This window comes from Triturus cristatus, chromosome 5_2 (assembly GCF_964204655.1).
Source record: "Triturus cristatus chromosome 5_2, aTriCri1.1, whole genome shotgun sequence".
NCBI lineage: Eukaryota > Metazoa > Chordata > Amphibia > Caudata > Salamandridae > Triturus > Triturus cristatus.
The window spans coordinates 888609454-888630349 of NC_140588.1; the positions used below are offsets into that span (position 1 = coordinate 888609454).

At 43.3% G+C, this 20896-nt stretch overlaps 1 protein-coding gene across 1 annotated transcript in view; it reads right to left on the reverse strand.

The window, feature by feature from the left end:
- TBC1D8B (TBC1 domain family member 8B) overlaps window positions 1-19988 on the reverse strand; it is a 765078-nt gene extending 745090 nt beyond the window's left edge. The window contains exon 1 of the mRNA XM_085608029.1: window positions 19736-19988. Coding sequence (XP_085464155.1) covers window positions 19736-19865 — 130 coding nt within the window. The 5' untranslated portion in view covers window positions 19866-19988. The remainder of the gene's footprint in view (window positions 1-19735) is intronic.
- Between the last annotated feature and the right edge of the window lie 908 nt (window positions 19989-20896).

Sequence of the window (20896 nt, forward strand, 5' to 3'; positions counted from 1 at the left end):
GGAAGAAGAGGACGCTTGTGACTGTGACTCTGGGCTCACTTGGCAGAAACACCCCCTGACCCTCCACCCCCCATCGCAAAATGTAATGCCCGTGAAAAGGGTAGGTGGACGCAGTGTTATATAGAACATAGTCCTGAGAGCACGATTGAAAATGAAAAATAGATATAGTACATGGTATAAACTATGCACCAAAAAGTGTGATATAAGATGAACCGGGGCGTGAAATATAATATGCAATACATTGTGCGCAGTGACAGATTCATTGGAGAGCGCGAGATAGCACAGGCACTAGCGCGTGCTATGCGATATGCGCCTTGGAGTGCAATATGCACAGGGCAGTGTTGCGTAACCTAACTAGTCTCTAAAGTTGTAATATAAAATATGTGCTGGGGAGTGTAACGTTGCATATGCACTGTGACAAAGATTTGGATCCCAGATTGTAATATGTATGGCATAGCGCTGTGCGTTATAACATAGGCATCAAGGAAGGCGCGTTAGATGGGGCAATATAACCCGTGCGAAGGCAAGTGTGGCATGACATATTCACAGGGTGGTGTTACAGTGCACATGGGCTAGAGAGTGTCATAGCATAGGCACTAGCTGGTGGAATACAACATAGAGGTGTGTGGCACTCGGCGGGCACTGGTGGGTGTAACACAGCATTGGGCTCAGCCAGGAGCGCACTGTGACTCTCAAGTGAGGTTCGTCTCCTTTCCAGAGAGTAAAATAAAAAGTATTACACATCCGGCGGTGGATGTGTGTTTTATTGACCGTGAGGGGGGTTTCTTGCATAGTTTGGTCGAATTTTTGTCGAATCCCCTTAGAATGGCTTGGTGTGCGTGTGTATTAAATGTGCCCGTCAATAGCTACCCATGTTTATATAAATAAACAACAAGGGTGTCTACTTGGAGAGTACCCACCGGCGGGGGCGCCGGGAATAGGCACGGTAGGGCGTCAGACACGTCAGAGCTTCACTAGGGGTGTAAATACATTCCACGTGGATTCATTGTATGCATAGTCGCCTTTTAATGAATATCACACAAATCGTCATGGTGATAGGTACATACGGTTTCTCCAGCACGTCTTAAGTGTTTCTATAAATATATTTATTTTTTTTTAAATAAAAAACAACGGCCGGCCCCGGGGGATGGGGTCCCCGGGCCATGAGGAGGTGGGCAACGCAGCCCCCCTCCTAAAGAATTTAAAAAAAAAAAAAAAAAAAAGGCCATGACCTGGGGGTTGGGGTCCCCGGGGCCGATTAAGGCCTTGGGAGGGACAAATTTATTGTGTTTTCAACAACAAAAAATTAGGGTGCAGGCCCTGGGGGATGGGGTCCCCAGTGCCATTAAATTAGAAAAAGAAGGGGGCCACACAGCCCTCCTTCTTAAAAAAATTAAATAAATAAAAGACCGGCATCGCGCCGGAGGCCACGCCCCCTCCTTGCAGCACTCTGCAAACGTGCCCCCTGGCCACTTGAAAGTTTGGGTATTAATTCCCCTTCAATACTGAGGGTCCCTGAGGGCCAACTAGCCCAACAGGTATCTCCAGTATGCGCCAGGGAGCTGCGTTGCAGACAGGTGTTCTGAGGCCACGCCCCTTTTTACACCTCTATGCAACGCAGCTCTGTGGCGCTTACTGAAGGTACCTAGTGGGCTAGTTTGACCCTAGGGACCCTTGGGATTTAATCTCTCAGCTTAGAACGGCCACAGGGCGCGTTTACACAGTGGTGAAGGGAGGGGAGGGGGCCTGAGGTGACGTGTGCAAACACACCCTGTGGTGCGTTTTAAGTTGGGGAAATAATTCCCTTTCAATCCTGAGGGACCCTGGGGCCAACTACCCCACCAGGTGCTTCCAGTAAGCGCCACTGCTCTGCGTTGCAGAGAGGTGGCGCAGGCCGTGCCCCTTTTTACACCTCTCTACAATGGCGCTTACTGGACGTACCTAGTGGGCTATTTTGCCCCTAGGGATCCTCAGGATTCAAGGGGACTTAATCTCCCAACTTAAAAAACGGCCACAGGGTGTGTTTACACAGTGGGGAAGGGAGGCGACGGCCTGAGGTGACGTGTGCAAACACACCCTGTGGCGCGTTTTAAGATGGGGAAATAATTCCCCTTCAATCCTGAGGGCCCCAGAGGGCTAACTAGCCCACCAGATTATTCCAGTAAGCACCACTGAGCTGTGTTGCAGAGAGGTGGTCCAGGCCGTGCCACTTTTTACACCTCTCTGCAACACAGCTCTGTGGCGCTTACTGGAGGTACCTAGTGGGCTAGTTGGACACTAGGGCGTGTTTCATCAGTGAAGTCATGAGTAATGTCACTGACCATGTCATGAGTGATGTAATATGTGACGTCATCAGCAGTGCATTGCGGGCGCGCGAGTTATAGGTAGCTGAACTAACTATAACGGGGGAATTTCAATGGTTTTGTACAAGTGAAAAGTCCAGCTAACTATAACGCCCCTGAAACCTATGGTTTTTTCAGTGAATGTCTAAGGTTCTTTAAATGCTAATTCCTAACTAAAACGTGCCTGAAACCTATGGGTGTTCAGTGAATATATGAAATATATATATATATATATATATATATATATATATATATATATATATATATATATATATATATATATATATATATATATATATATATATATATATATATATATATATATATATATATATATATATATAACCTACTGGCGGTCGCCAGTAGGTAGTTATAGTTAGGACCACGTTTCCATAGGAAATCCGCAACATTCTATTTTGAATAACTTTGGCGCCGGTCGACGAATCCTCGCGAATTTTTCAAAATAGGTGGGGCGCTACGCTCCGCTCCTACCCTGAAAGTCTCGGGGGGGATTCGTCAAGCGGGGGCTGAGATAAAAGGGGGGTCCCAAAACGCGTTTTTCCCATGCATTTTTCCATAGGACCTTTAGACAGGGCTACAGCCCGAACGGCTGAACAGAATTACTTGAAATTTGGCAGAGAGGTAGTCCTCAGGTCAAGGAAGTGCCTTTTGTAGGTTTGGTGTAAATCTGTTCAGTAGATTCTGAGAAAATAGCCTTTAAATCAATATATATATCTGAGCCAGCTTACGGTGCGCTTACGGTACGCTTACCGTACGCGTACGGTGGCGTGCGCGAGCGCGATTCTGATTGGCTCTTAGATCTTAGTAAACATTCGAATCGGCCGAAACCAGGAAGCGGCGGCCGCCATTTTCTCTCTCGCACTGAGAGTGATGATTAAAATACAAAGCACAAAAACATGTAAAGGGGCTGTTTAGACAGCTCCCACACACATAGCCATGTTGAGGGAGTCCCCAAAGATCCCCCAAGGCCAAAAACGGAATTTTTTTTTTTCGCTAATTGCGCCGATTACGCTTACCGTACGCGTACGGTAAAAAATGATATAAAAAAAAAATTATCCACACTCTCCCCTCCCCGTGTGCAATTGGTGGCCGAAGGCCACCAATTGTGCATGTCTTATGACAGCTGAGATAAACTATAATATTTAAAAAAAATAAAATAAAAAAATTATCCACACTCTGTCCACCCCGTGTGCAAATGGTGCCCGAAGGGCACCATTTGTGCATGGCTGATAAAAATTACGAAAAATTAAAATATTACCTTTCAAAACGAAGTGCATCATATGTCCTCCATGTGCGCATGGTGCGCGAAGCGCATCGTGCGTACATGGCCCATCTAGCGTAACGTGGGCACGCGGTGCACTTAGCGCACCGCGTGCCCACCGTGCGTGCACGGCACTAACTGCGTAAAGTGGGCGCGCGGTGCGCGAAGCGCACCGTGCGCGCACGGAACGTACTGCGTTAAGTGGGCGCGCACGCCACGAATGGCGTAAAGTAACTTAGCATTTAAAAAACCGTACAAAGTCACTGAAAAAACCATAGGTTTCACACACGTTATAGTTAGGAATTAGCATTTAAAAAACCTTGCAAATTCACTGAAAAAACCATAGGTTTCACACATGTTATAGTTAGCGGAAATTTTACTGATAAAAAACCAATGAAATTCCCCCGTTATAGTTAGTGCAGGCATCTATAACTCACGCGACCGCAATCTTCTGCTGATGACATATGTGTCTTTATGAAAAAAAAATATTTGTAATATATGTATAGCTAAAAATGTATGGAAGAAGACATGGGCAAATAAGTGTCTAAATACAGTATTAGCATCAGCAGAGGATTGCGGTCGCGTGAGTTATAGTTGCCTGCACTAACTATAACGGGGGAATTTCATTGGTTTTTTATCAGTAAAATTTCCGCTAACTATAACATGTGTGAAACCTATGGTTTTTTCAGTGAATATATATATATATATATATATATATATATACACACACACATACATGCATACACATGCGCAAAACCCCCCCCAAACACACTCTTCATTCATCAAGTTGCCACATCAGCTCTGATGTAATGAATATTATGAAGGCTAACAGCATACTCGCAAATCCACCACTCTCTACTCACCACTCCGGCACAGGTTACCATGTTTAATGGTGCCCACTTATCAAGCAGCTGTACCAATTCTTATGCAATTTATCTGAACACTATCATTAGCTAATCACAGAGGGGAGATATTTGCTCTACGAAATACAGTGAGCTCGGACATCTTATTGCTCTATGAAACATGACTATCTGAGGAATCCACTGTGGACTTACTGGCAGCTCTATAAAATAACTATACTGTTTTTCAAGTTAACAGAAATGGCAGTAAAAAAGGGGAAGAGAGTGCAGCGATTGCTCATAAAATACTTAAATTATCCTTACTACAATTTAAGACTACAACAGCTGTGAAATTGTTAATACTCAAAATCGAGCTACATCAACAGACGTGGATACATCTATTAACTTACCAACTTCCTAAGCTTATGATTGATTTCCCCTAATAATTCTACAAAACTATATTTCTCCTGTTAGTTGATTACTCATAATTAATTTTAATTGGGGTCTTCAACTATTGGGGCAATTATGAGAACAGAGGCCATAAAGGTCGGTATTTGCTGGAGCTAGTGTAAAGCTTACACCTCGATCAGTATATTTCTTACCCTACTCCTGTTAAAGGTAACTTATTGGACCTATTGTTTGCTTTCAATCCCCAGGTGATAAAACTTGAAGCAATTCAGTGCATTTAATCTGACCACTATATGCCTAAATATAGGCTGCCTGTTCTTCAGCAATGTCTCATTAGGACTACTATATCAATTAATCCTCGCAATTGACACTTAGTAAACACAGAGTATGGTACCACATAATCTACTGCCTGTGTGAAAATATGAAGTCAACATAGTCACTGATAACTTTAACCCCTTCGGTGCACATGACGGAACGGTTCCGTCATGAGCCACGGTTGAGCTGTGCTCATGACGGAACCGTTCCGTCATGACCACGCCCGCGCAAGATTCCGTCAGCACAGCGGCGGAATCTGCGCAGCATGGAAGGGGTTAATCATTGGTTGAGAGCAGCGAGTGAGCAACATGCCTATCCAGCAAAGTCCAAAGCAAAGAACCAAACTAGATCAGCTTCCTGGTTTTCCAAATGACGTAAGTTACACCAACTGGACCGTCAATGGAAAAATGGATGATCTTTAAGAAAGAAATGACAGAATATAAAATCTTAATAAATCAACCTAATGATACTTTCTTCACCAACAAGATTATGTAGTCTGCTAATAGACAAAAATATATTTTTAGAACAGTAAACGAACTCTCAGCATCTGACAGAATTGTCCAGATGGTCGTACATACTCAAGAGTTATGTGACCGGTTAGTTATAGCATAGAAACAAATAAACAAAATTTAAGACAGTATTCTTAACATTCCTATTGAGTCGATGATGCTACTGTCTTCCTCTAATAGGAATTATACTACCATGCATAAGTTTCCCCCATACTGATGAAGAACGCTAAGCTCTTTTAATGTCGAAGGTCAAATCTGGCTCTCCCTTAGATCCTTGCCCTCCAGTATTTTAAAACGTTTTCAATCTGAAATGGCTAGACCTTAACAACGCCTCTTAAATGACTCATTTTCTCAAGGGGTTGCACCTAACTATTTTAAAGAGGCTATTCTTATACCACTGCCAAAAAACACAAAGGGGAAGCTCCTTTGTCTTTAAAACATTACTACCCTATCTCTCTACTACCGTTTTCTTCCAAAGTCATGGAAGCACAAACAGCACAGAAATTATGTCACCACTTAAAGGAAACTGACTTTCTTGATCCCCTTCAGGCAGACTTTTGGCCAGCCCATAATGCAGAGTTATATATGCTATTTGTACTTGACGATATTCGTGGGGCAGGTGACATCCGACAAATAGTAGCCTTGCTCTAGCTGTATTCATCAGTGGCTTTTGGCACGATCCACTGTAAATTATTGGTTGACCGTATGGAGGCCGCTTGAATAAAAGATCACGCCCTTGAGTGGATCAAATCTTTTCAAAATAATACACTCAAGCGGTACATCTTGGCTCATTCAAAACCTGCAATCAAGGTTAAGTGTGGGGTGCCTCAGGGATTCTCTATATCCCCCCACCTCTTTAATCTTTATGTGAGGCCTCTCATCAAAGACCTCGGGAACAAAGATTGCATTTTAAATAACTATACTGGGGACTCTCGGATTGTCTTCCGGTTTGTCCACCTCGTAGAAAAAATTTCAAAACACCATGAGCTACATCTGCAACTGGATGGCCAGTAACAAGGTGAAACGTAAAGCAGATACGATAGAAATAGTAATTCTAAACAACAAGGACTGTATATGTTGCCAACTGTACTGAAATTCCAAGCTGGGCCAGGATCCTACTCCCAAGCAACAAGCATTTGCAATGCAATAGGTCTCGCATTTGCAAGAGTTTGAGCTATTAGCATTGTAAATGACAGTGCCTTTTATTTATGTTTTTAAAAATCCAAACAAAGAAAAAGCATTGTCATTTACAATGCCAATAGCTCAAACTCGTATAAATGCGAGACCTATTGCATTGCAAATGCTTGTTCACTTGTGCATCGTGTGTTCAATTAGGAGCACAAACAGGTTTTGTACGGATTTGTTTTGATGTTATCATTCCTGAGACTGTAGATGTCATTATATGTACTATGTATATCATTTAATGTTGTCAGGTTTCAGGGAAGGCGAACCTGCTGAAAATCCTCTACGATTCCTTAACCTATAAGCAGCATTATGGCCAATACAACAATGCCAACGGAAAGAGCGAGGGACAACAGGGAAAGGAGAACAGGAATAAGGGTGACAGAAAAGGAGTACTGACTTCTTCAGGGTAGAAGTGTCTCGGTAACGTAAGCAAGATCTCTTTTTCAGCATTCCTCGTCAATTAGAGATATATAAAATGCACAATATTGTAATTATCAGTCTTAAACACAACTTATGTGGCATGCCTGTGTGTAAAGTCACTAAAAAGTGCTCAAAAATAAGGGGCAAAGAAGATGAGAGACCATCAGTACCCAAGGTACAAAAAATACATGATAATGTACTAGTTCTGGAAAACGTCCCAAAGACCGACAAGAAGTTTAGACTCAGTGTGCCACTGGAAAGGATGTGATCATACCATAAATATCTCGATAAATAATAACTCACCATAGGAAATATGGAAAACTCTATGGGTCTTCCTAGTTAAAAACACGTTTGAAATAGAAACTGTGACAAATTAAAAAAAAAGAGAACGGTCAATGAGGAACTTGATAATTGTGATGCTCAAAGGTATGAGTATCGTAAATACCCATGTACTCACCTGTCAAACAGCAATTAACCGGTGAAAAATTGGGGTCGTTATACCTGTTAGCAGATAATTCAAAACGTGATTCTCTATGTTGAAAAAAAACACAGAGTTAGATCGAGGGACATAATAAATGTAAGTATCAGAGCGAACGGGCTGAAGTGGTGACAGCAGCTTACCAGTGAATGTATAATAATCCCAATGGCAGCCAATTTCTGAGAAATGCTTCATTGAGTGTCCGAGTTAACCGCGAGGCGGAAATGAAACGGGGTTAAAACGAAGTTGAGCGGATGTAAACCTCGTCACATGATACAGATGAAAAGAGATGATGGACTAAGTGTAGTTCCATCTAAAAACGTAAATAAGCGTCCCAGTGGGAAACGTAGTTTATAATGTGGAACTGAAAACCGGGTAAAAAACCGCGACACCTGATGTAAGTAAAAAGTGATGCTAAATTAAACAAGAGTAATAAGAAACCAACTAAAGGGAAGAGGAAAGCAGCAAACAGGAAGGAGTAACAACTGTGAAACACGTTGTATAAAGCTGTGAGTAGTGGCAGAAATGGTAAACAATTTACTGTTTACATTTAATGTAAAAGTAACGGCCGCGCGGCCGTGAAAATGAAAGTAATAGCGATCGCGATCAAAGCGAAAGTGATCGCGATCGCTTGGATGGGAGCGCTGCGTGTGGCAACTGCAAGCACGTGAGTGGTGCGCGCGCAGCAGTGATTGGCGGCTGCGCGCGTGCACGCTCACGTGCACTCAAGCTTTAGGCCACAGGCAGCACTCTAAAAATCCCAACTATAAAATGTCTCTCCGAGCCAGCGCAAGCGCTGGGGCTCAGCGAGACCTAAAAACTGAACCACCCTCTATCACCCACTGAGGTCAAATCACGACCACTCACTTACCAAGCAGGAAAATACAATGATCCTGCATTATAAATAAACACAGAAGTTATCGACGTCTAATGCCTGCAAAGCTTAACTACCAATTAATGTCCGCTTAATGGTAATTGCAAACCATGGTTTATCAGAAAACAAAAATCGATGACTTTTCTCTAAATGCAAACATTTTAAAATAAAGCAGGAAAAATAGAGCTACACCTGAAATAATGCAAATGTTCATAGACTTGCATAACGATAAGCTGTAAAGGTTTCTTTGTGCACGGAAAATAAAATGTGCTGACGCCTAACTGTAGAGAAACTTGCGAGCGTTCGAAAAACGTGACGAAGACTGCGCGAGACCTAAACATTAACAGTAAGGTTGTAATCGCACAGTTAAGTGAAAAAGAATTGAAAGACTTGTTGTAGATAAGGTAATTAGCCTTCGGTTAACGTTGTATTCACCAGACATTTCCTTGAGTGGAATCTGCTTAATAATTACTGCGCGGTGACCTCTGTACTGAAGTTTCCCTCTTCGGTGCGTCCAGTATTCAGCACGACTGTACTGCAGAGCACACACCGGGTCACACCAGTAACGCGCGCGTGGCACCGGAAGAACGTGCCAAGGAGCTGGGCGACGTTTGCTTCCCGCCTTCAGGAAACCCCAAAGGTATGGAGAAATGATAGAAATATATTGCAATCTCAGACGTCTTTAGAGATGTTAAGGCCCAGACTGGCCGTCACGGGCATCAAGTGTTTTCCTGGCGGTCTAAACGATAAGCTGTAAAGGTTTCTTTGTGCACGGAAAATAAAATGTGCTGACGCCTAACTGTAGAGAAACTTGCGAGCCTTCGAAAAACGTGACGAAGACTGCGCGAGACCTAAACATTAACAGTAAGGTTGTAATCGCACAGTTAAGTGAAAAAGAATTGAAAGACTTGTTGTAGATAAGGTAATTAGCCTTCGGTTAACGTTGTATTCACCAGACATTTCCTTGAGTGGAATCTGCTTAATAATTACTGCGCGGTGACCTCTGTACTGAAGTTTCCCTCTTCGGTGCGTCCAGTATTCAGCACGACTGTACTGCAGAGCACACACCGGGTCACACCAGTAACGCGCGCGTGGCACCGGAAGAACGTGCCAAGGAGCTGGGCGACGTTTGCTTCCCGCCTTCAGGAAACCCCAAAGGTATGGAGAAATGATAGAAATATATTGCAATCTCAGACGTCTTTAGAGATGTTAAGGCCCAGACTGGCCGTCACGGGCATCAAGTGTTTTCCTGGCGGTCTATCAGGGTGGGGGTCTGTTTCACAGCTGGTGGGGGCCGTTTTTGTCCGTGGGGGTAGGCTGGCAGCAGGGCTTCGGTGCTGTAACGGCCGCGCGGCCGTGAAAATGAAAGTAATAGCGATCGCGATCAAAGCGAAAGTGATCGCGATCGCTTGGATGGGAGCGCTGCGTGTGGCAACTGCAAGCACGTGAGTGGTGCGCGCGCAGCAGTGATTGGCGGCTGCGCGCGTGCACGCTCACGTGCACTCAAGCTTTAGGCCACAGGCAGCACTCTAAAAATCCCAACTATAAAATGTCTCTCCGAGCCAGCGCAAGCGCTGGGGCTCAGCGAGACCTAAAAAGGCTTGAAATCATTATTGACAGAGACCTGACTCTTAAACCGTAAATCGGTGCAGTCATTTCATTCTGCACACTTGTATTGAGAAAGATGATTTTTTTTGTTTTTAAATCACTAGGTTTCTCTCTTGTGATGCTTTGAATAACTTATTTTAGCTCTAGTCATATCTAAATTAGACTATGCCAGCTCTTTATACAGAAGCCTCCCCAAAAAGATGATCTACAGATTACAAGTCGTTCAGAGCCAAGAAGACAGACTAATTTACGAAGCACGGAGGAGGTCACACACTAACTACTCCTTTACATAGAGGACTCCATTGGCAGCCCGTGGAACCAAGAATTACATTTAAGGTTTGCACTCTCACCTACAAAGTTATGTAGTAGGCAAGAGACCTGAATTTTTAACAAAAACTTTAAGCCATGACGACAGGGGAGTGTGGCTTCGTGCTGCCACTCTAGGTACTATGTAAAGCCTCCTATTTCACTCTGCTCGACCAAGCGCCCTTCACAAGCATGAGAAAAAACAATTGGCAGATATAAAGAAGAATACAAAATCACTTCTCTCGCAATGAGCATACTCAAAAGCACACGAGAATCTTTCCAGGATGACAATTTAGACTATAATAGGAGTCCTTACCATGGATCAACCGCTCAAAGCAGAAATATAAATGACAACTTAAATTATTCAAAACGCCTTTGTGCTGCAGCACAACAATATCCTGCAATGGCGCAGGTCATAAAAAACATGCCTAGAGGTGACTAGGAATTTTTTTTTTATTGTTTGGCCCTCCTGTGGAATGTAGTAACACCAACAGCATATTTTCAATTACCGTTGTAATGTGTTGAAAGGTTTTTAGCCGTCAATACTCTTCTTGCTGTAAGGCTTCATCAGTATATTCCTAAAACTAAGACCTACCTGGTAATTTGAACGTTAACAGCGCGGCGTGGACAAAGGGGTGGGGGATTGTGGTCTAGAAATCTCACATGTAAACACATTAATTAGCCATGCTGTACAGAGGAAAAATCTCTTCACGCCCATGTTTTTCTCCAGCTTGTTGACATTTTACTTTTCACGCTGCAATTATAAGGCATGAGCAGATACACACTACACAATTTGATTTTAAGTGGTCTTTCACATGCAGCTCTTCTACTTCAAAACAATGACAGCAGCATCTTGGAGATTCTAACCCATTTTTATCATTTTATCAGACAGGGAAGCAGGCAGCACCAAAACACACAAGTTTTAAGGAGAAAGCCCACCAAAATTTTTATTGACAGAAAAAGTGGGTATTTAAAAAGGAGGGTTCATGTCTTGTCTTATTGGCGTCTTAAGGGCAGATTCCAAAGCGCAAACTATGAAGAAACAGCTTCTATGTGCTAAAGAATAAAAATAAAGCGCAAACGGGTACCAAGGTGTTTAAGCACTTGAGTCAAAACTAACTCTCCATTTTCGCGACGGTGAAGACCAAATTTGAAGATTTTCATTGGTTATCCAAAAATTCATAAGGCTTTATGTTATGTTGCTCATAAGGGGAAAAAATAATTTCTGAAAAGCAAAAATGGTTCTCTTTTTTTCAATAGAGTCAGGAAAGGCCAAAATAGGTCTAGTTTTTTGTGGGGTCTTCATCGTCCAACGAGAGTCAATGTAAAAGAATTGTGCAAGGAAACCAAATGGTTCAGCTAACATTTCGGGCACAAATACAAACCAGGAACGCAGCAAGTCAAATGTAGTAAAACCATATATTTTCAAGTTGTTAGCAGGAAATACGAAATTCACTGCCTTGTGTAAGTTCATTCCATACAATACACCTGCTCTATATTGTCATTTAATGTGTAAAGGTGTTTTCTTGCAATTTGTTTGTAACATTGAAAATTGTGCGTTTAACAAACTTACAGCTTTGCCTGAGCCTTTTGTGTTCTTCATTGATTGTCCCTCTTGGTTTAGTTGGATGCAGGCTTGTGTCCCACTTACAAAATTGTCTTGTCTGTATTGTTCAAATTTGAATTATTAAATATCTGACCTCTGTCCTGCTGGACAAGTTATACTAATATAGTACTGACTGGGTCTATATTCATTCCCCCCCCCCCCTTTTTACTGTTGTTTCTCTAGGGAACACTGTTCTTAAAAATTACAAAATAACATAACTGGAAACTTCTTTGAGTGCTGGTTTACTAGTCCTCTAGAAAATGGCAGGAGAGGAAAATCCTAAAATACACACTGCACAACAGAACAGCCGGGATTGTAACAAACTATTTTCTACAAATAAACCTAAACGAAAGTCGGATAATGTGAGCCCGTGAACAATTACAAAACATACTAGACAGTGCAAAGGAAAGTTCACTTTATCCTCTAGGTACTTCATTGGAAAGTCATATTTCCGTATGTACTTCTTCTGAATGCACCTCTTCTTGCTTACCCCACCAACATCTGCCTTGGTACGTCCACCCTGGAGAAGGATGCTTCAGTCGTTGTGAGTTCGAATTTTTAAGCAGTAATCCCACTTGGATCTATCAAAACACTTCTTGCGTTTTTAAATAGAGTTGATAGTGCTAATCTTCCTTCTACTATCAAATGCTGTTCTTAAAAAATAACTTTTGATTAATTAAAGCAAAAGCCTATATGCCTACGAATTTGTTCCTGCCATTCAATATTTCTTCATTTAGGCTACAAATGTCTCGATGTTGCAAATACAACCCTACCAGCAAACCTGTGTTATTTATACATTTAACAGTGACTTTCACAATTGGTGAAGTAAACTGTTTTCATTTAGCAATAAGGCACGTTTGCTACCTACTGGTGGTATATACCCTTATGTTTTGGGGAAATACAGATAATTTTTTTTTTTTAAATCAGTCTCAGAAAGTGTGGAACTTTCTTCAGGGGTAAGCATAAAAGGATGCGATAGCTGAACAGTAATATTGGACATAACAAACTTACAACCCTAAACAGAATGCTTGTGTTCTATGCAGTGTAAACAAGAATATTCAGTCGATTAACTCTCCGTTAAGCATTATACCAGTGCATGCAGACACCAATCTCCAGTTGGCCAACTGCGATCTCTCTCGGCGTGTCCAGCCGAAGTTCTAGTTTTGAAACCATGCCTCCATCGGAAGTAGGCCAACATATAAAGGTACTTTAAGAAGCGGTGAGCTTCAGTGCTTAATTTGTAACAAAAAATTATTGCAAAGGGCAGAAGGCCACTGCAGCTTACACCACACATTGCCGCTGCCAATGATAGTATCAACACAACTACTAATGATCACACTTCTACAAGTGTGATAATTCGGACTATTACAGGCACCCAACACTGTAAGAATGGCTTGGGCTGCAGGCATTAGTCATTTCTAATGTATAATTAATTCATAATCAACTGTTGTTGTGCTCATCCCTAAATTACACAGACAGTGCTGGTGCCAAGCACCAGAAACCACAGGCACAAATTAAGCACTAGTCAGTTTTCTGTACTTCTACTTGTCCATTTTTTTTTTTACTGATCCTTTATCAAACTATCACTGACTGACAGAACAATATTTCAATCAAAAACACATTTATACCCTGTGGATGCCTGGAAAGTACTTATCTGTGAAGAGATAACTCCAGGAGCCAGCAGATAAGTAAAATTGGAGCTTTATTCGGAACGATTACAGATCATAGTGCAAAGAGGAAGCTAGAGCAGGACTACATGCCTCGCCGCTATGTCTCTACCAACAGTCACTCAGCGTACAAAAAGCGAGAGGGCTTGAGGGCAGCCAAATTGTCTTGTGGGCTATGTGCGACCAAAACAAACTTGGTCTTGAGAACTCTGCAGGACACAAAGCTCTGCAATTAGAAGTGGAGACATTTAGTCAAGGGTAAAGGCAACAAGATACTGTGCTAAAATCTGAACTTCTAAAAATAACTTTTTTTTTTTTTTTTTTAATGGTGTGGAAATTCAGCTTTCAAGAAATACTCTCCAGTCTGCACAAGATAACTTCATGGAGAGCTGTGCAATGTCCCAAGTTTACAGAGTGAACATAGATGGTGGAAAACTGGTAGAAACCCTAGGCCTTACCACTAGGCATTGGAACACCTTTTTTGGGTCTTTGAAAGTGCACAGAATATTTAGCAGTAATCCTCAATACTCCAATTGCTCTTCCAAGTCCGAATATTTAATTAAGATAGACCCATTTTCCTCTCCCAGACACCAAATGATCTAGCAAAATTAAAAAGGAAAAGAAAACAGCCCTATTCTCCCTCCTCTGACTTTCTTCTCAGGCTACTACGTCAGGAGGGACCATAAAGAGGAGGAATACCTGACCTAGGCCCTGACATCACCAAGCACTGGTGATCGAAGTTTGGCCCAGGGAAGGTAATGCAGTATAAAAGTAATGGAACAAGCAGGGTAACTTGAGAAATGAAGTTTAACGGAAAATAGTGGTTGCATTATCTTCTCATCCATTCCTCACGCTAGTGCTTACTTAATGATGGATATACAAGCGCAGTGAGCCCATGAACTTATCCCCAATAAAGCAGAATCATGAAGAAGAGCACCGAGACCCACACGTCACCATTGAACAACCCTGACAGAAACACACCATGAGCTCAGAAACCAGACTCAGGTTCAGATCGGAGTCCATGTCAACAAACCTTCGAGGGGAGCAACTCAGCATACCTACCAGGAGGAAAAACAGTCTTACTGAAGTCCGGAAACTGGCCCCAAAAAACAACCAGGCCACAGGGAAAGAGAAAGTCAAAGAAGTAAGATGAAAAGATGACCAATCTTAAAGCACACAGTTCCAAGGGACTGAACAGGGATGTGGAAGACAGAAAACCTAGAAAAGATGCTAGGAAGGTCAACAGAACGAACCACAGTTTTGTGAGCAAACAGAAGTGCACAAGGCAGTGGCTGCAGCACAGACCAACACAAGCCCACTCAAGAGGGCACCACCACCAGAAACCTAAAACTGTGCCAATGGGGCACCCCACAACAGGGGAAGCAGGCACCTTCACATGCACTATCCCCCAAAAAAGCAATAAAGGCGAACCATCAGTGCCTAAGATAATCAGAACTAAGAAGAAAGAGCAAAACTGGAACCCAGGTGCATCAAGAAGAAAAAAGAGAAACAAACAGCTACAGCTCAAGAACCCAAGCAGCTATGGTCACGGAGAGCAGAATACAAATTGCCCACATCACCCCAAGTCCACCTAGAGCAGAGAGAAGAGCTCACCATAAAACCCACCATGATAACCAAGAAGAAAGAGAAGGGCAAGAAATGGTTCCCAAGCCATGGCAGGAAGCCAAGAGCCTCTGCCTATAAGCACCAAGCCCCCTGCCTGACACGACAAAGCAGGCAGAACCAACCAATGTAGGACAAAAAAATGGGCTGCTCCCTAACGAACCACAACACAAAAAATAGGAGTGTAAGACCCAAAAACCTGGACATCTAGAAAGCCTGTCATGGCAACTATCTCGGAAGCACAGGGGCGATGTTTGCAGTGAGTTCAAACAGCTGGAAAATAACATGTTGCCTATGGCGGGAACACAGTTAAGCAAATTGAGGTAAATTCGCCCCTCATTTCTTCTGCCAGCAAGTTCCGCTCACTCTCATGCATAATGATGAGGACAAGGGCCAGAGAAGGAGGAAATACAGCCAGAAGCACAATGTTGTCTGTTGGAATCCAGACAAAAAAAAACAGGACTTGGGTCCGGTGGACCTCTTCTTTATGGCTGCTCTTGTGGAAGTTGCCTTGGAAGAAGATCAGCTAAGTCGCGTGCTGCCTGGGAAGCGGTAGACGCACTTCAATAAAGTAGAGACAGCGACAAAGAAGAATTAAGGTGGTAGTGGACTCCACCAAAAAGGCCATTCTTCTGGAGTCTTGAATGCATACACACTGCACGTAAGTACTACATGCAAGGCCAGGTCTGACTTGGAAAAATGCCAAGCAGCAATGTGGTGTGACTGAGGATATGTAGTCCTCGGAAAGTTATTAGAAAAAGGCCTACTTCTAGAAATGCGCTACGCATTCTTGAAAAAAACGCTATATTATTTGCCAATGTTCGATGAGTTTTTAAATTTTTAATTCGATAATGTTCTTGAAGTATTATGGATTTGTAGGTTGGTGTCATGGGGCATCTTGACTGTATGCTGTCGGACCGGTTTATAAATAAGACAGACGTAATACAATTAGAGCAGACCTTCAAAATACAACGTAACTACGAGATGTAGTTTTGCCACTTGGGAACATGCACGGACGCCAACAGCCTTGCATGTCGCTACTGTCTCGTGGCGAGACGCGGGCGCGGCCTCCTTGCTCGCCCTCCAATGCCTGCCAGCCAAGCAGCGCTGCTAGCCCCCTGTGAGTTTATCATCCGCCGCTCCGACGGCAGTGCCATCCAGAGCGCTGCAATGTTTACTACCGAGGCCTCCCCCGCAGACGGGAACAGAAACGCGCACCTTCTGCTGCCTACTTGGCACCGGGCTTTCCTGGCAGATCTGTCAGGCAGAAGCAAAGAGCCCTGTTTATTTTCGTGTTCCCGTCAAATACTCCCACCCATCCCCAGGCTCTGCGTTGCTTTCTGGCACAGGGTGGAGCGCGGAAAATTCGTGCACTTTTTAACCGGTGGGGGCGCCCTCCCATTGGCACTTGTGTGAGGGAACTCCCAGTGCCCACTGGCACTAGTGCGAGGGAAAATGGATTGTCACACCTGAGGGGACGGAGAGGTGCAGGATTAGTAATGTGTCAAACCTTCTACTGTAGTGCATCTGATGGGCGACTGCAAATTGACTGGGAAAGACAGCGAAAGGCGCACTTCGGATATTAATTAATAGGTCAGCATTGGCCTCATGCAGAATTAAAGCAGAGATAACGAATAAGATAGTACTTTCCAAAAATACTATTTCACATTACGTTTTATGGTGTTACTTCCCCAGATTGCATCAGATATAAAAACAAAAGTATCCCCTCCTCTCACTATTCTAAAACCCTACATACAAATCTGACAGACGAACTTTCAGTTGTTGTTGCCTCTTGTTTCTGTTGGAATGCTCCCACCTCCCTTCCATCTTCTTCAAGCCTTCTCCCTCTCTCCGAGTGTTGCCTACTTGTTTGTAGGTGTATGCCCGTCACCCTTAGTCTCCTTGACTGTAAATGCCTACACCTCATTTCTTAGACCGCAACCTCCCATCTTCGAAACCATATCCATGGCCCTAACAATACCCAATCTCCTCTAGCCTATCGTTTCATCCCACCAAACAATTATAAAATCTCACACCAGCCCCACTAATGAACACACACACAACTCGTATTAATCTAGTCAACCACAAAGAAACTGGAGTAGGTGCCTGGAATCCTTCCCTTTGGAGCACAACAGCAATCCCAACAACCGCTGGATTAACCAGTTATCTTGGGATATAGAGTAGTATGTTACTGGCCAGAACTTTCAACTCCTCATCAGGGACAGTAAGTGCTCTATAAGTCCAATGACATTGCAGTACAAATAAATAACACCCTTTTCACACCCTTCCAAAAACAACTGATCAGTGTTAGTGCAAAGAACAACGGGAAATATGCAGCCTCGCCAGAGGTGAATCCTGGGGCATGCTTGGTAATGCAGAGAGCTTGCACGGACCATACACACTGGCTACAACCAAGGCAGTGACATAGTTAACAAGAGTGCAGTAGGTGCAGTGACACCTGGGCCCAGGGGTCTGAGAGGCCCACTTCATTCCAATGGCTGTATTTTACTACAAAAACCAGGAGATGAGGGCACAGTTTATTTCTTTGCATCAGGACTATTGGCACCCTTGCTGTGCCAACTAATCAAAGAACCAATGTCACTTTAGAATTAAGGGTTGGTGCACTCTGACCAAGTAGGGACTCTGACACGACTAGATATGGATCTTCAAGGCAGCTGCACACAAGTCCCTGCCTTGACAATTCTTTGGAACATCGATATGCTAGGCTCCGATAAAGTTTTGGGGGTCAACAAGGTCAAAATCACAGAGTAAAAAAACAGATATTGTAACAACTTTACTTGATGGTATTGCACTCAGATTTAGAGTTTCAGTGTAAAAATGATGAACAATTTGCAGTATGTTTTCTGAATTTATTTGAATGTTATCAACACGCATTTGCTTGTGGTTTTTACTTGGGAAATGTCTATTAACTGATGCATCCCACCCAGCATTCTAAATCTTGGAAAATTGTATGAATGAGTAGTAATACATCTAAATGAGGGCCAATGACCAATGTAAAGGCAATCAGTAGTTAAATGCCAGCTTCACCGTTGAAATTTGTTATCACGTGATTTCTGAAGTGGGCTACAAGCATCCGCTGGTATCAGCTGGAGTACAATAATAGAATGCTTGCTTTTTTCGCTGGTCATGTGCATGGAGCATTATGAGAAATCTAAAAACCCATAGGCCAAATGGGCACAGAACGAACCTTTTTATAGCTGCACAACTGGTAATATCATTAGTGAAATAAAGCAAGAGTGACGTCTATTCTTCTCGTCAGTGTCATTGAGAGAAGGACAAGTAAAGCACAGAAAAAACATGGTTGCCAGATGACTTCATGTCAAAGATAGTGCACTAGTCCTGTTTTTCTTTTATTTGCATTCTCGGAATTATAGTCCTAGTTCACTTCGGTTAAGTAAACTGGACTAACAAACAGGAAAACAATGTTCAGTAAAAGAAAATCCCAGGAGTAGATCACTGCATACTTGATGACATAGAATCATCTGACAACCTTATCTGAAAGCCCATGCCATCCCCAATAGTAGATACAATAATTCTACATAGCAGCAATCAAATGGATGCAGATAACTAAGCTAGTCTATCGTTTGATTAGCCTGTCGCAATGGACAGGTTTTGCTTTTATTTGCCAAGGTAACATACACCTTTAAGCTCTTCTCTGCCATTCTGGAAATTCCATATAACCTGCTAAACAGCGTATGTTTTTTAATTCATCCATTTACGACACCTGCTTATGAACAAGCCTCCGGGCAAGCACTGGATCTGACAATGGAAGTTCTATCATACCATTAAGCAACAGCACGTTAAATAAAACGTTAAACTAATAGGCATTATCAAACAGTCCTGAAAAAATTCTGTCATTGCAATATGGGTGGGCATGTGCCACTATGTACACAAAGCTCACTGGAGAATATCCTATATAAATGCCTGACGTGGATGCCAACACTTAGGTGTACATCCATCAATCAGTACATGATGTTAAGTAAGTAATGCTCCACCACTGTCCTGGGTCTCTTTCCCAAACTTGGTCTGTCCGGACAAAGATCATTTTTCTAAGCGCAGCATGTGTCGACTGCCCCTGAATAAACGCAGAGCAGGTGCTCGCCCTGCTGGGCTGCAGACCGGCTGAGCCGGGGCTTCTGCACCCCCTGGGGGTGACCTCTCCGCCGCGTCTGCAGGCGGTGGGAGCGAGGACCAGCCTCGACCTCCGGAGGTATCCGGACACGGGGCTCCCCTACTGGCGCAGCTGCCCTACCTGTCAACCCGCCGCCGCCTTCCTCTCCATAGCCTCTCCTCCGCTGCAGCACGAAGTAACTATTGAGTTTCTCGGTCACCCAGAGCTTCAGCGCGTTCTTCAGCAGCACCTCCTCGGGTCGCAGCCACATCTTGGCTGCGGTGGTCTGTCTATCCTCCTCCTCCTTCCCCTATCGCATTCTCCCTGACGGCTCCTCCTCACCCTTACACGTAAGCAGCAAACCTGCCAGCCAGGCCGGCGGACGGCTTCCCAGGCTAGCTGGGCGGAGGTCTGTGCATAGGAACTACATCTCCCACTTGGACTTCAGACCGTCAGCCGCTGGACAAAGCAGCTGAGAGCGCGACTTCTTCTGGGAGATGTAGTATTGTTACCAACCGTCCAAACAACCAGGGACGCTGAAGAGTCTGACTACATTTTCCGAAATGCCGTGCTTCTGTCAGGCCTCTGACTGGCGGTTTCTTTTAAATTATCGTCAGAAATTAACGTGTTACCCAACACCCGGCGGGACCTGACGGCTCCGGCTCCGGCTCTGACTTCGAATGTTCGTAGTCATCACTCTTGTGGTTAGTATTTCAAAATGCCACAGATAGTATGTACGTGTTAAAATTGAAAGTCTGTTGTTCATGTAAAATCTTTTGAGGCGTGTAATTCATGATACTCGATTCCCTACAATAAAAAGTCCCAGAGAGGTCATTTAATAAGGAGGAACTCATTATTATATGATTACAAAACCGGAGGCTCCATTATGACGAACCTTCTTTACTGCATTTTGTAGTAGGAAAGTTAACAAGCAATTGCAAGGCAATAGGTTTTGCATTTGGGCGAGTTAAGAGTTATTGTCGCTGTAAATAACAATGCGTTTTACCTATGCGTTTTGGTTTGGAGTGAGGTGGCCTTTGGGACTTTATACGTTTTTAGCGATGCAGTATATCATCCTGGGTGCTGTGCTGCCAGGAATTGAATAGCTATAAAATTTACTATACAGTAGGCCATGCAGTCTGATATAGGAATACATGCTTGCCCCAACTACATTTTTAGATGACTTTGCAATTTCAAATAGTGCTCATTGTCATCAGCTGACATTTTATTATAAACACAGGATTTCCGTTATTGGTTTTTTTATAAACAACTTTTTATTGAGTTTAAAGGATCACTCCTGTA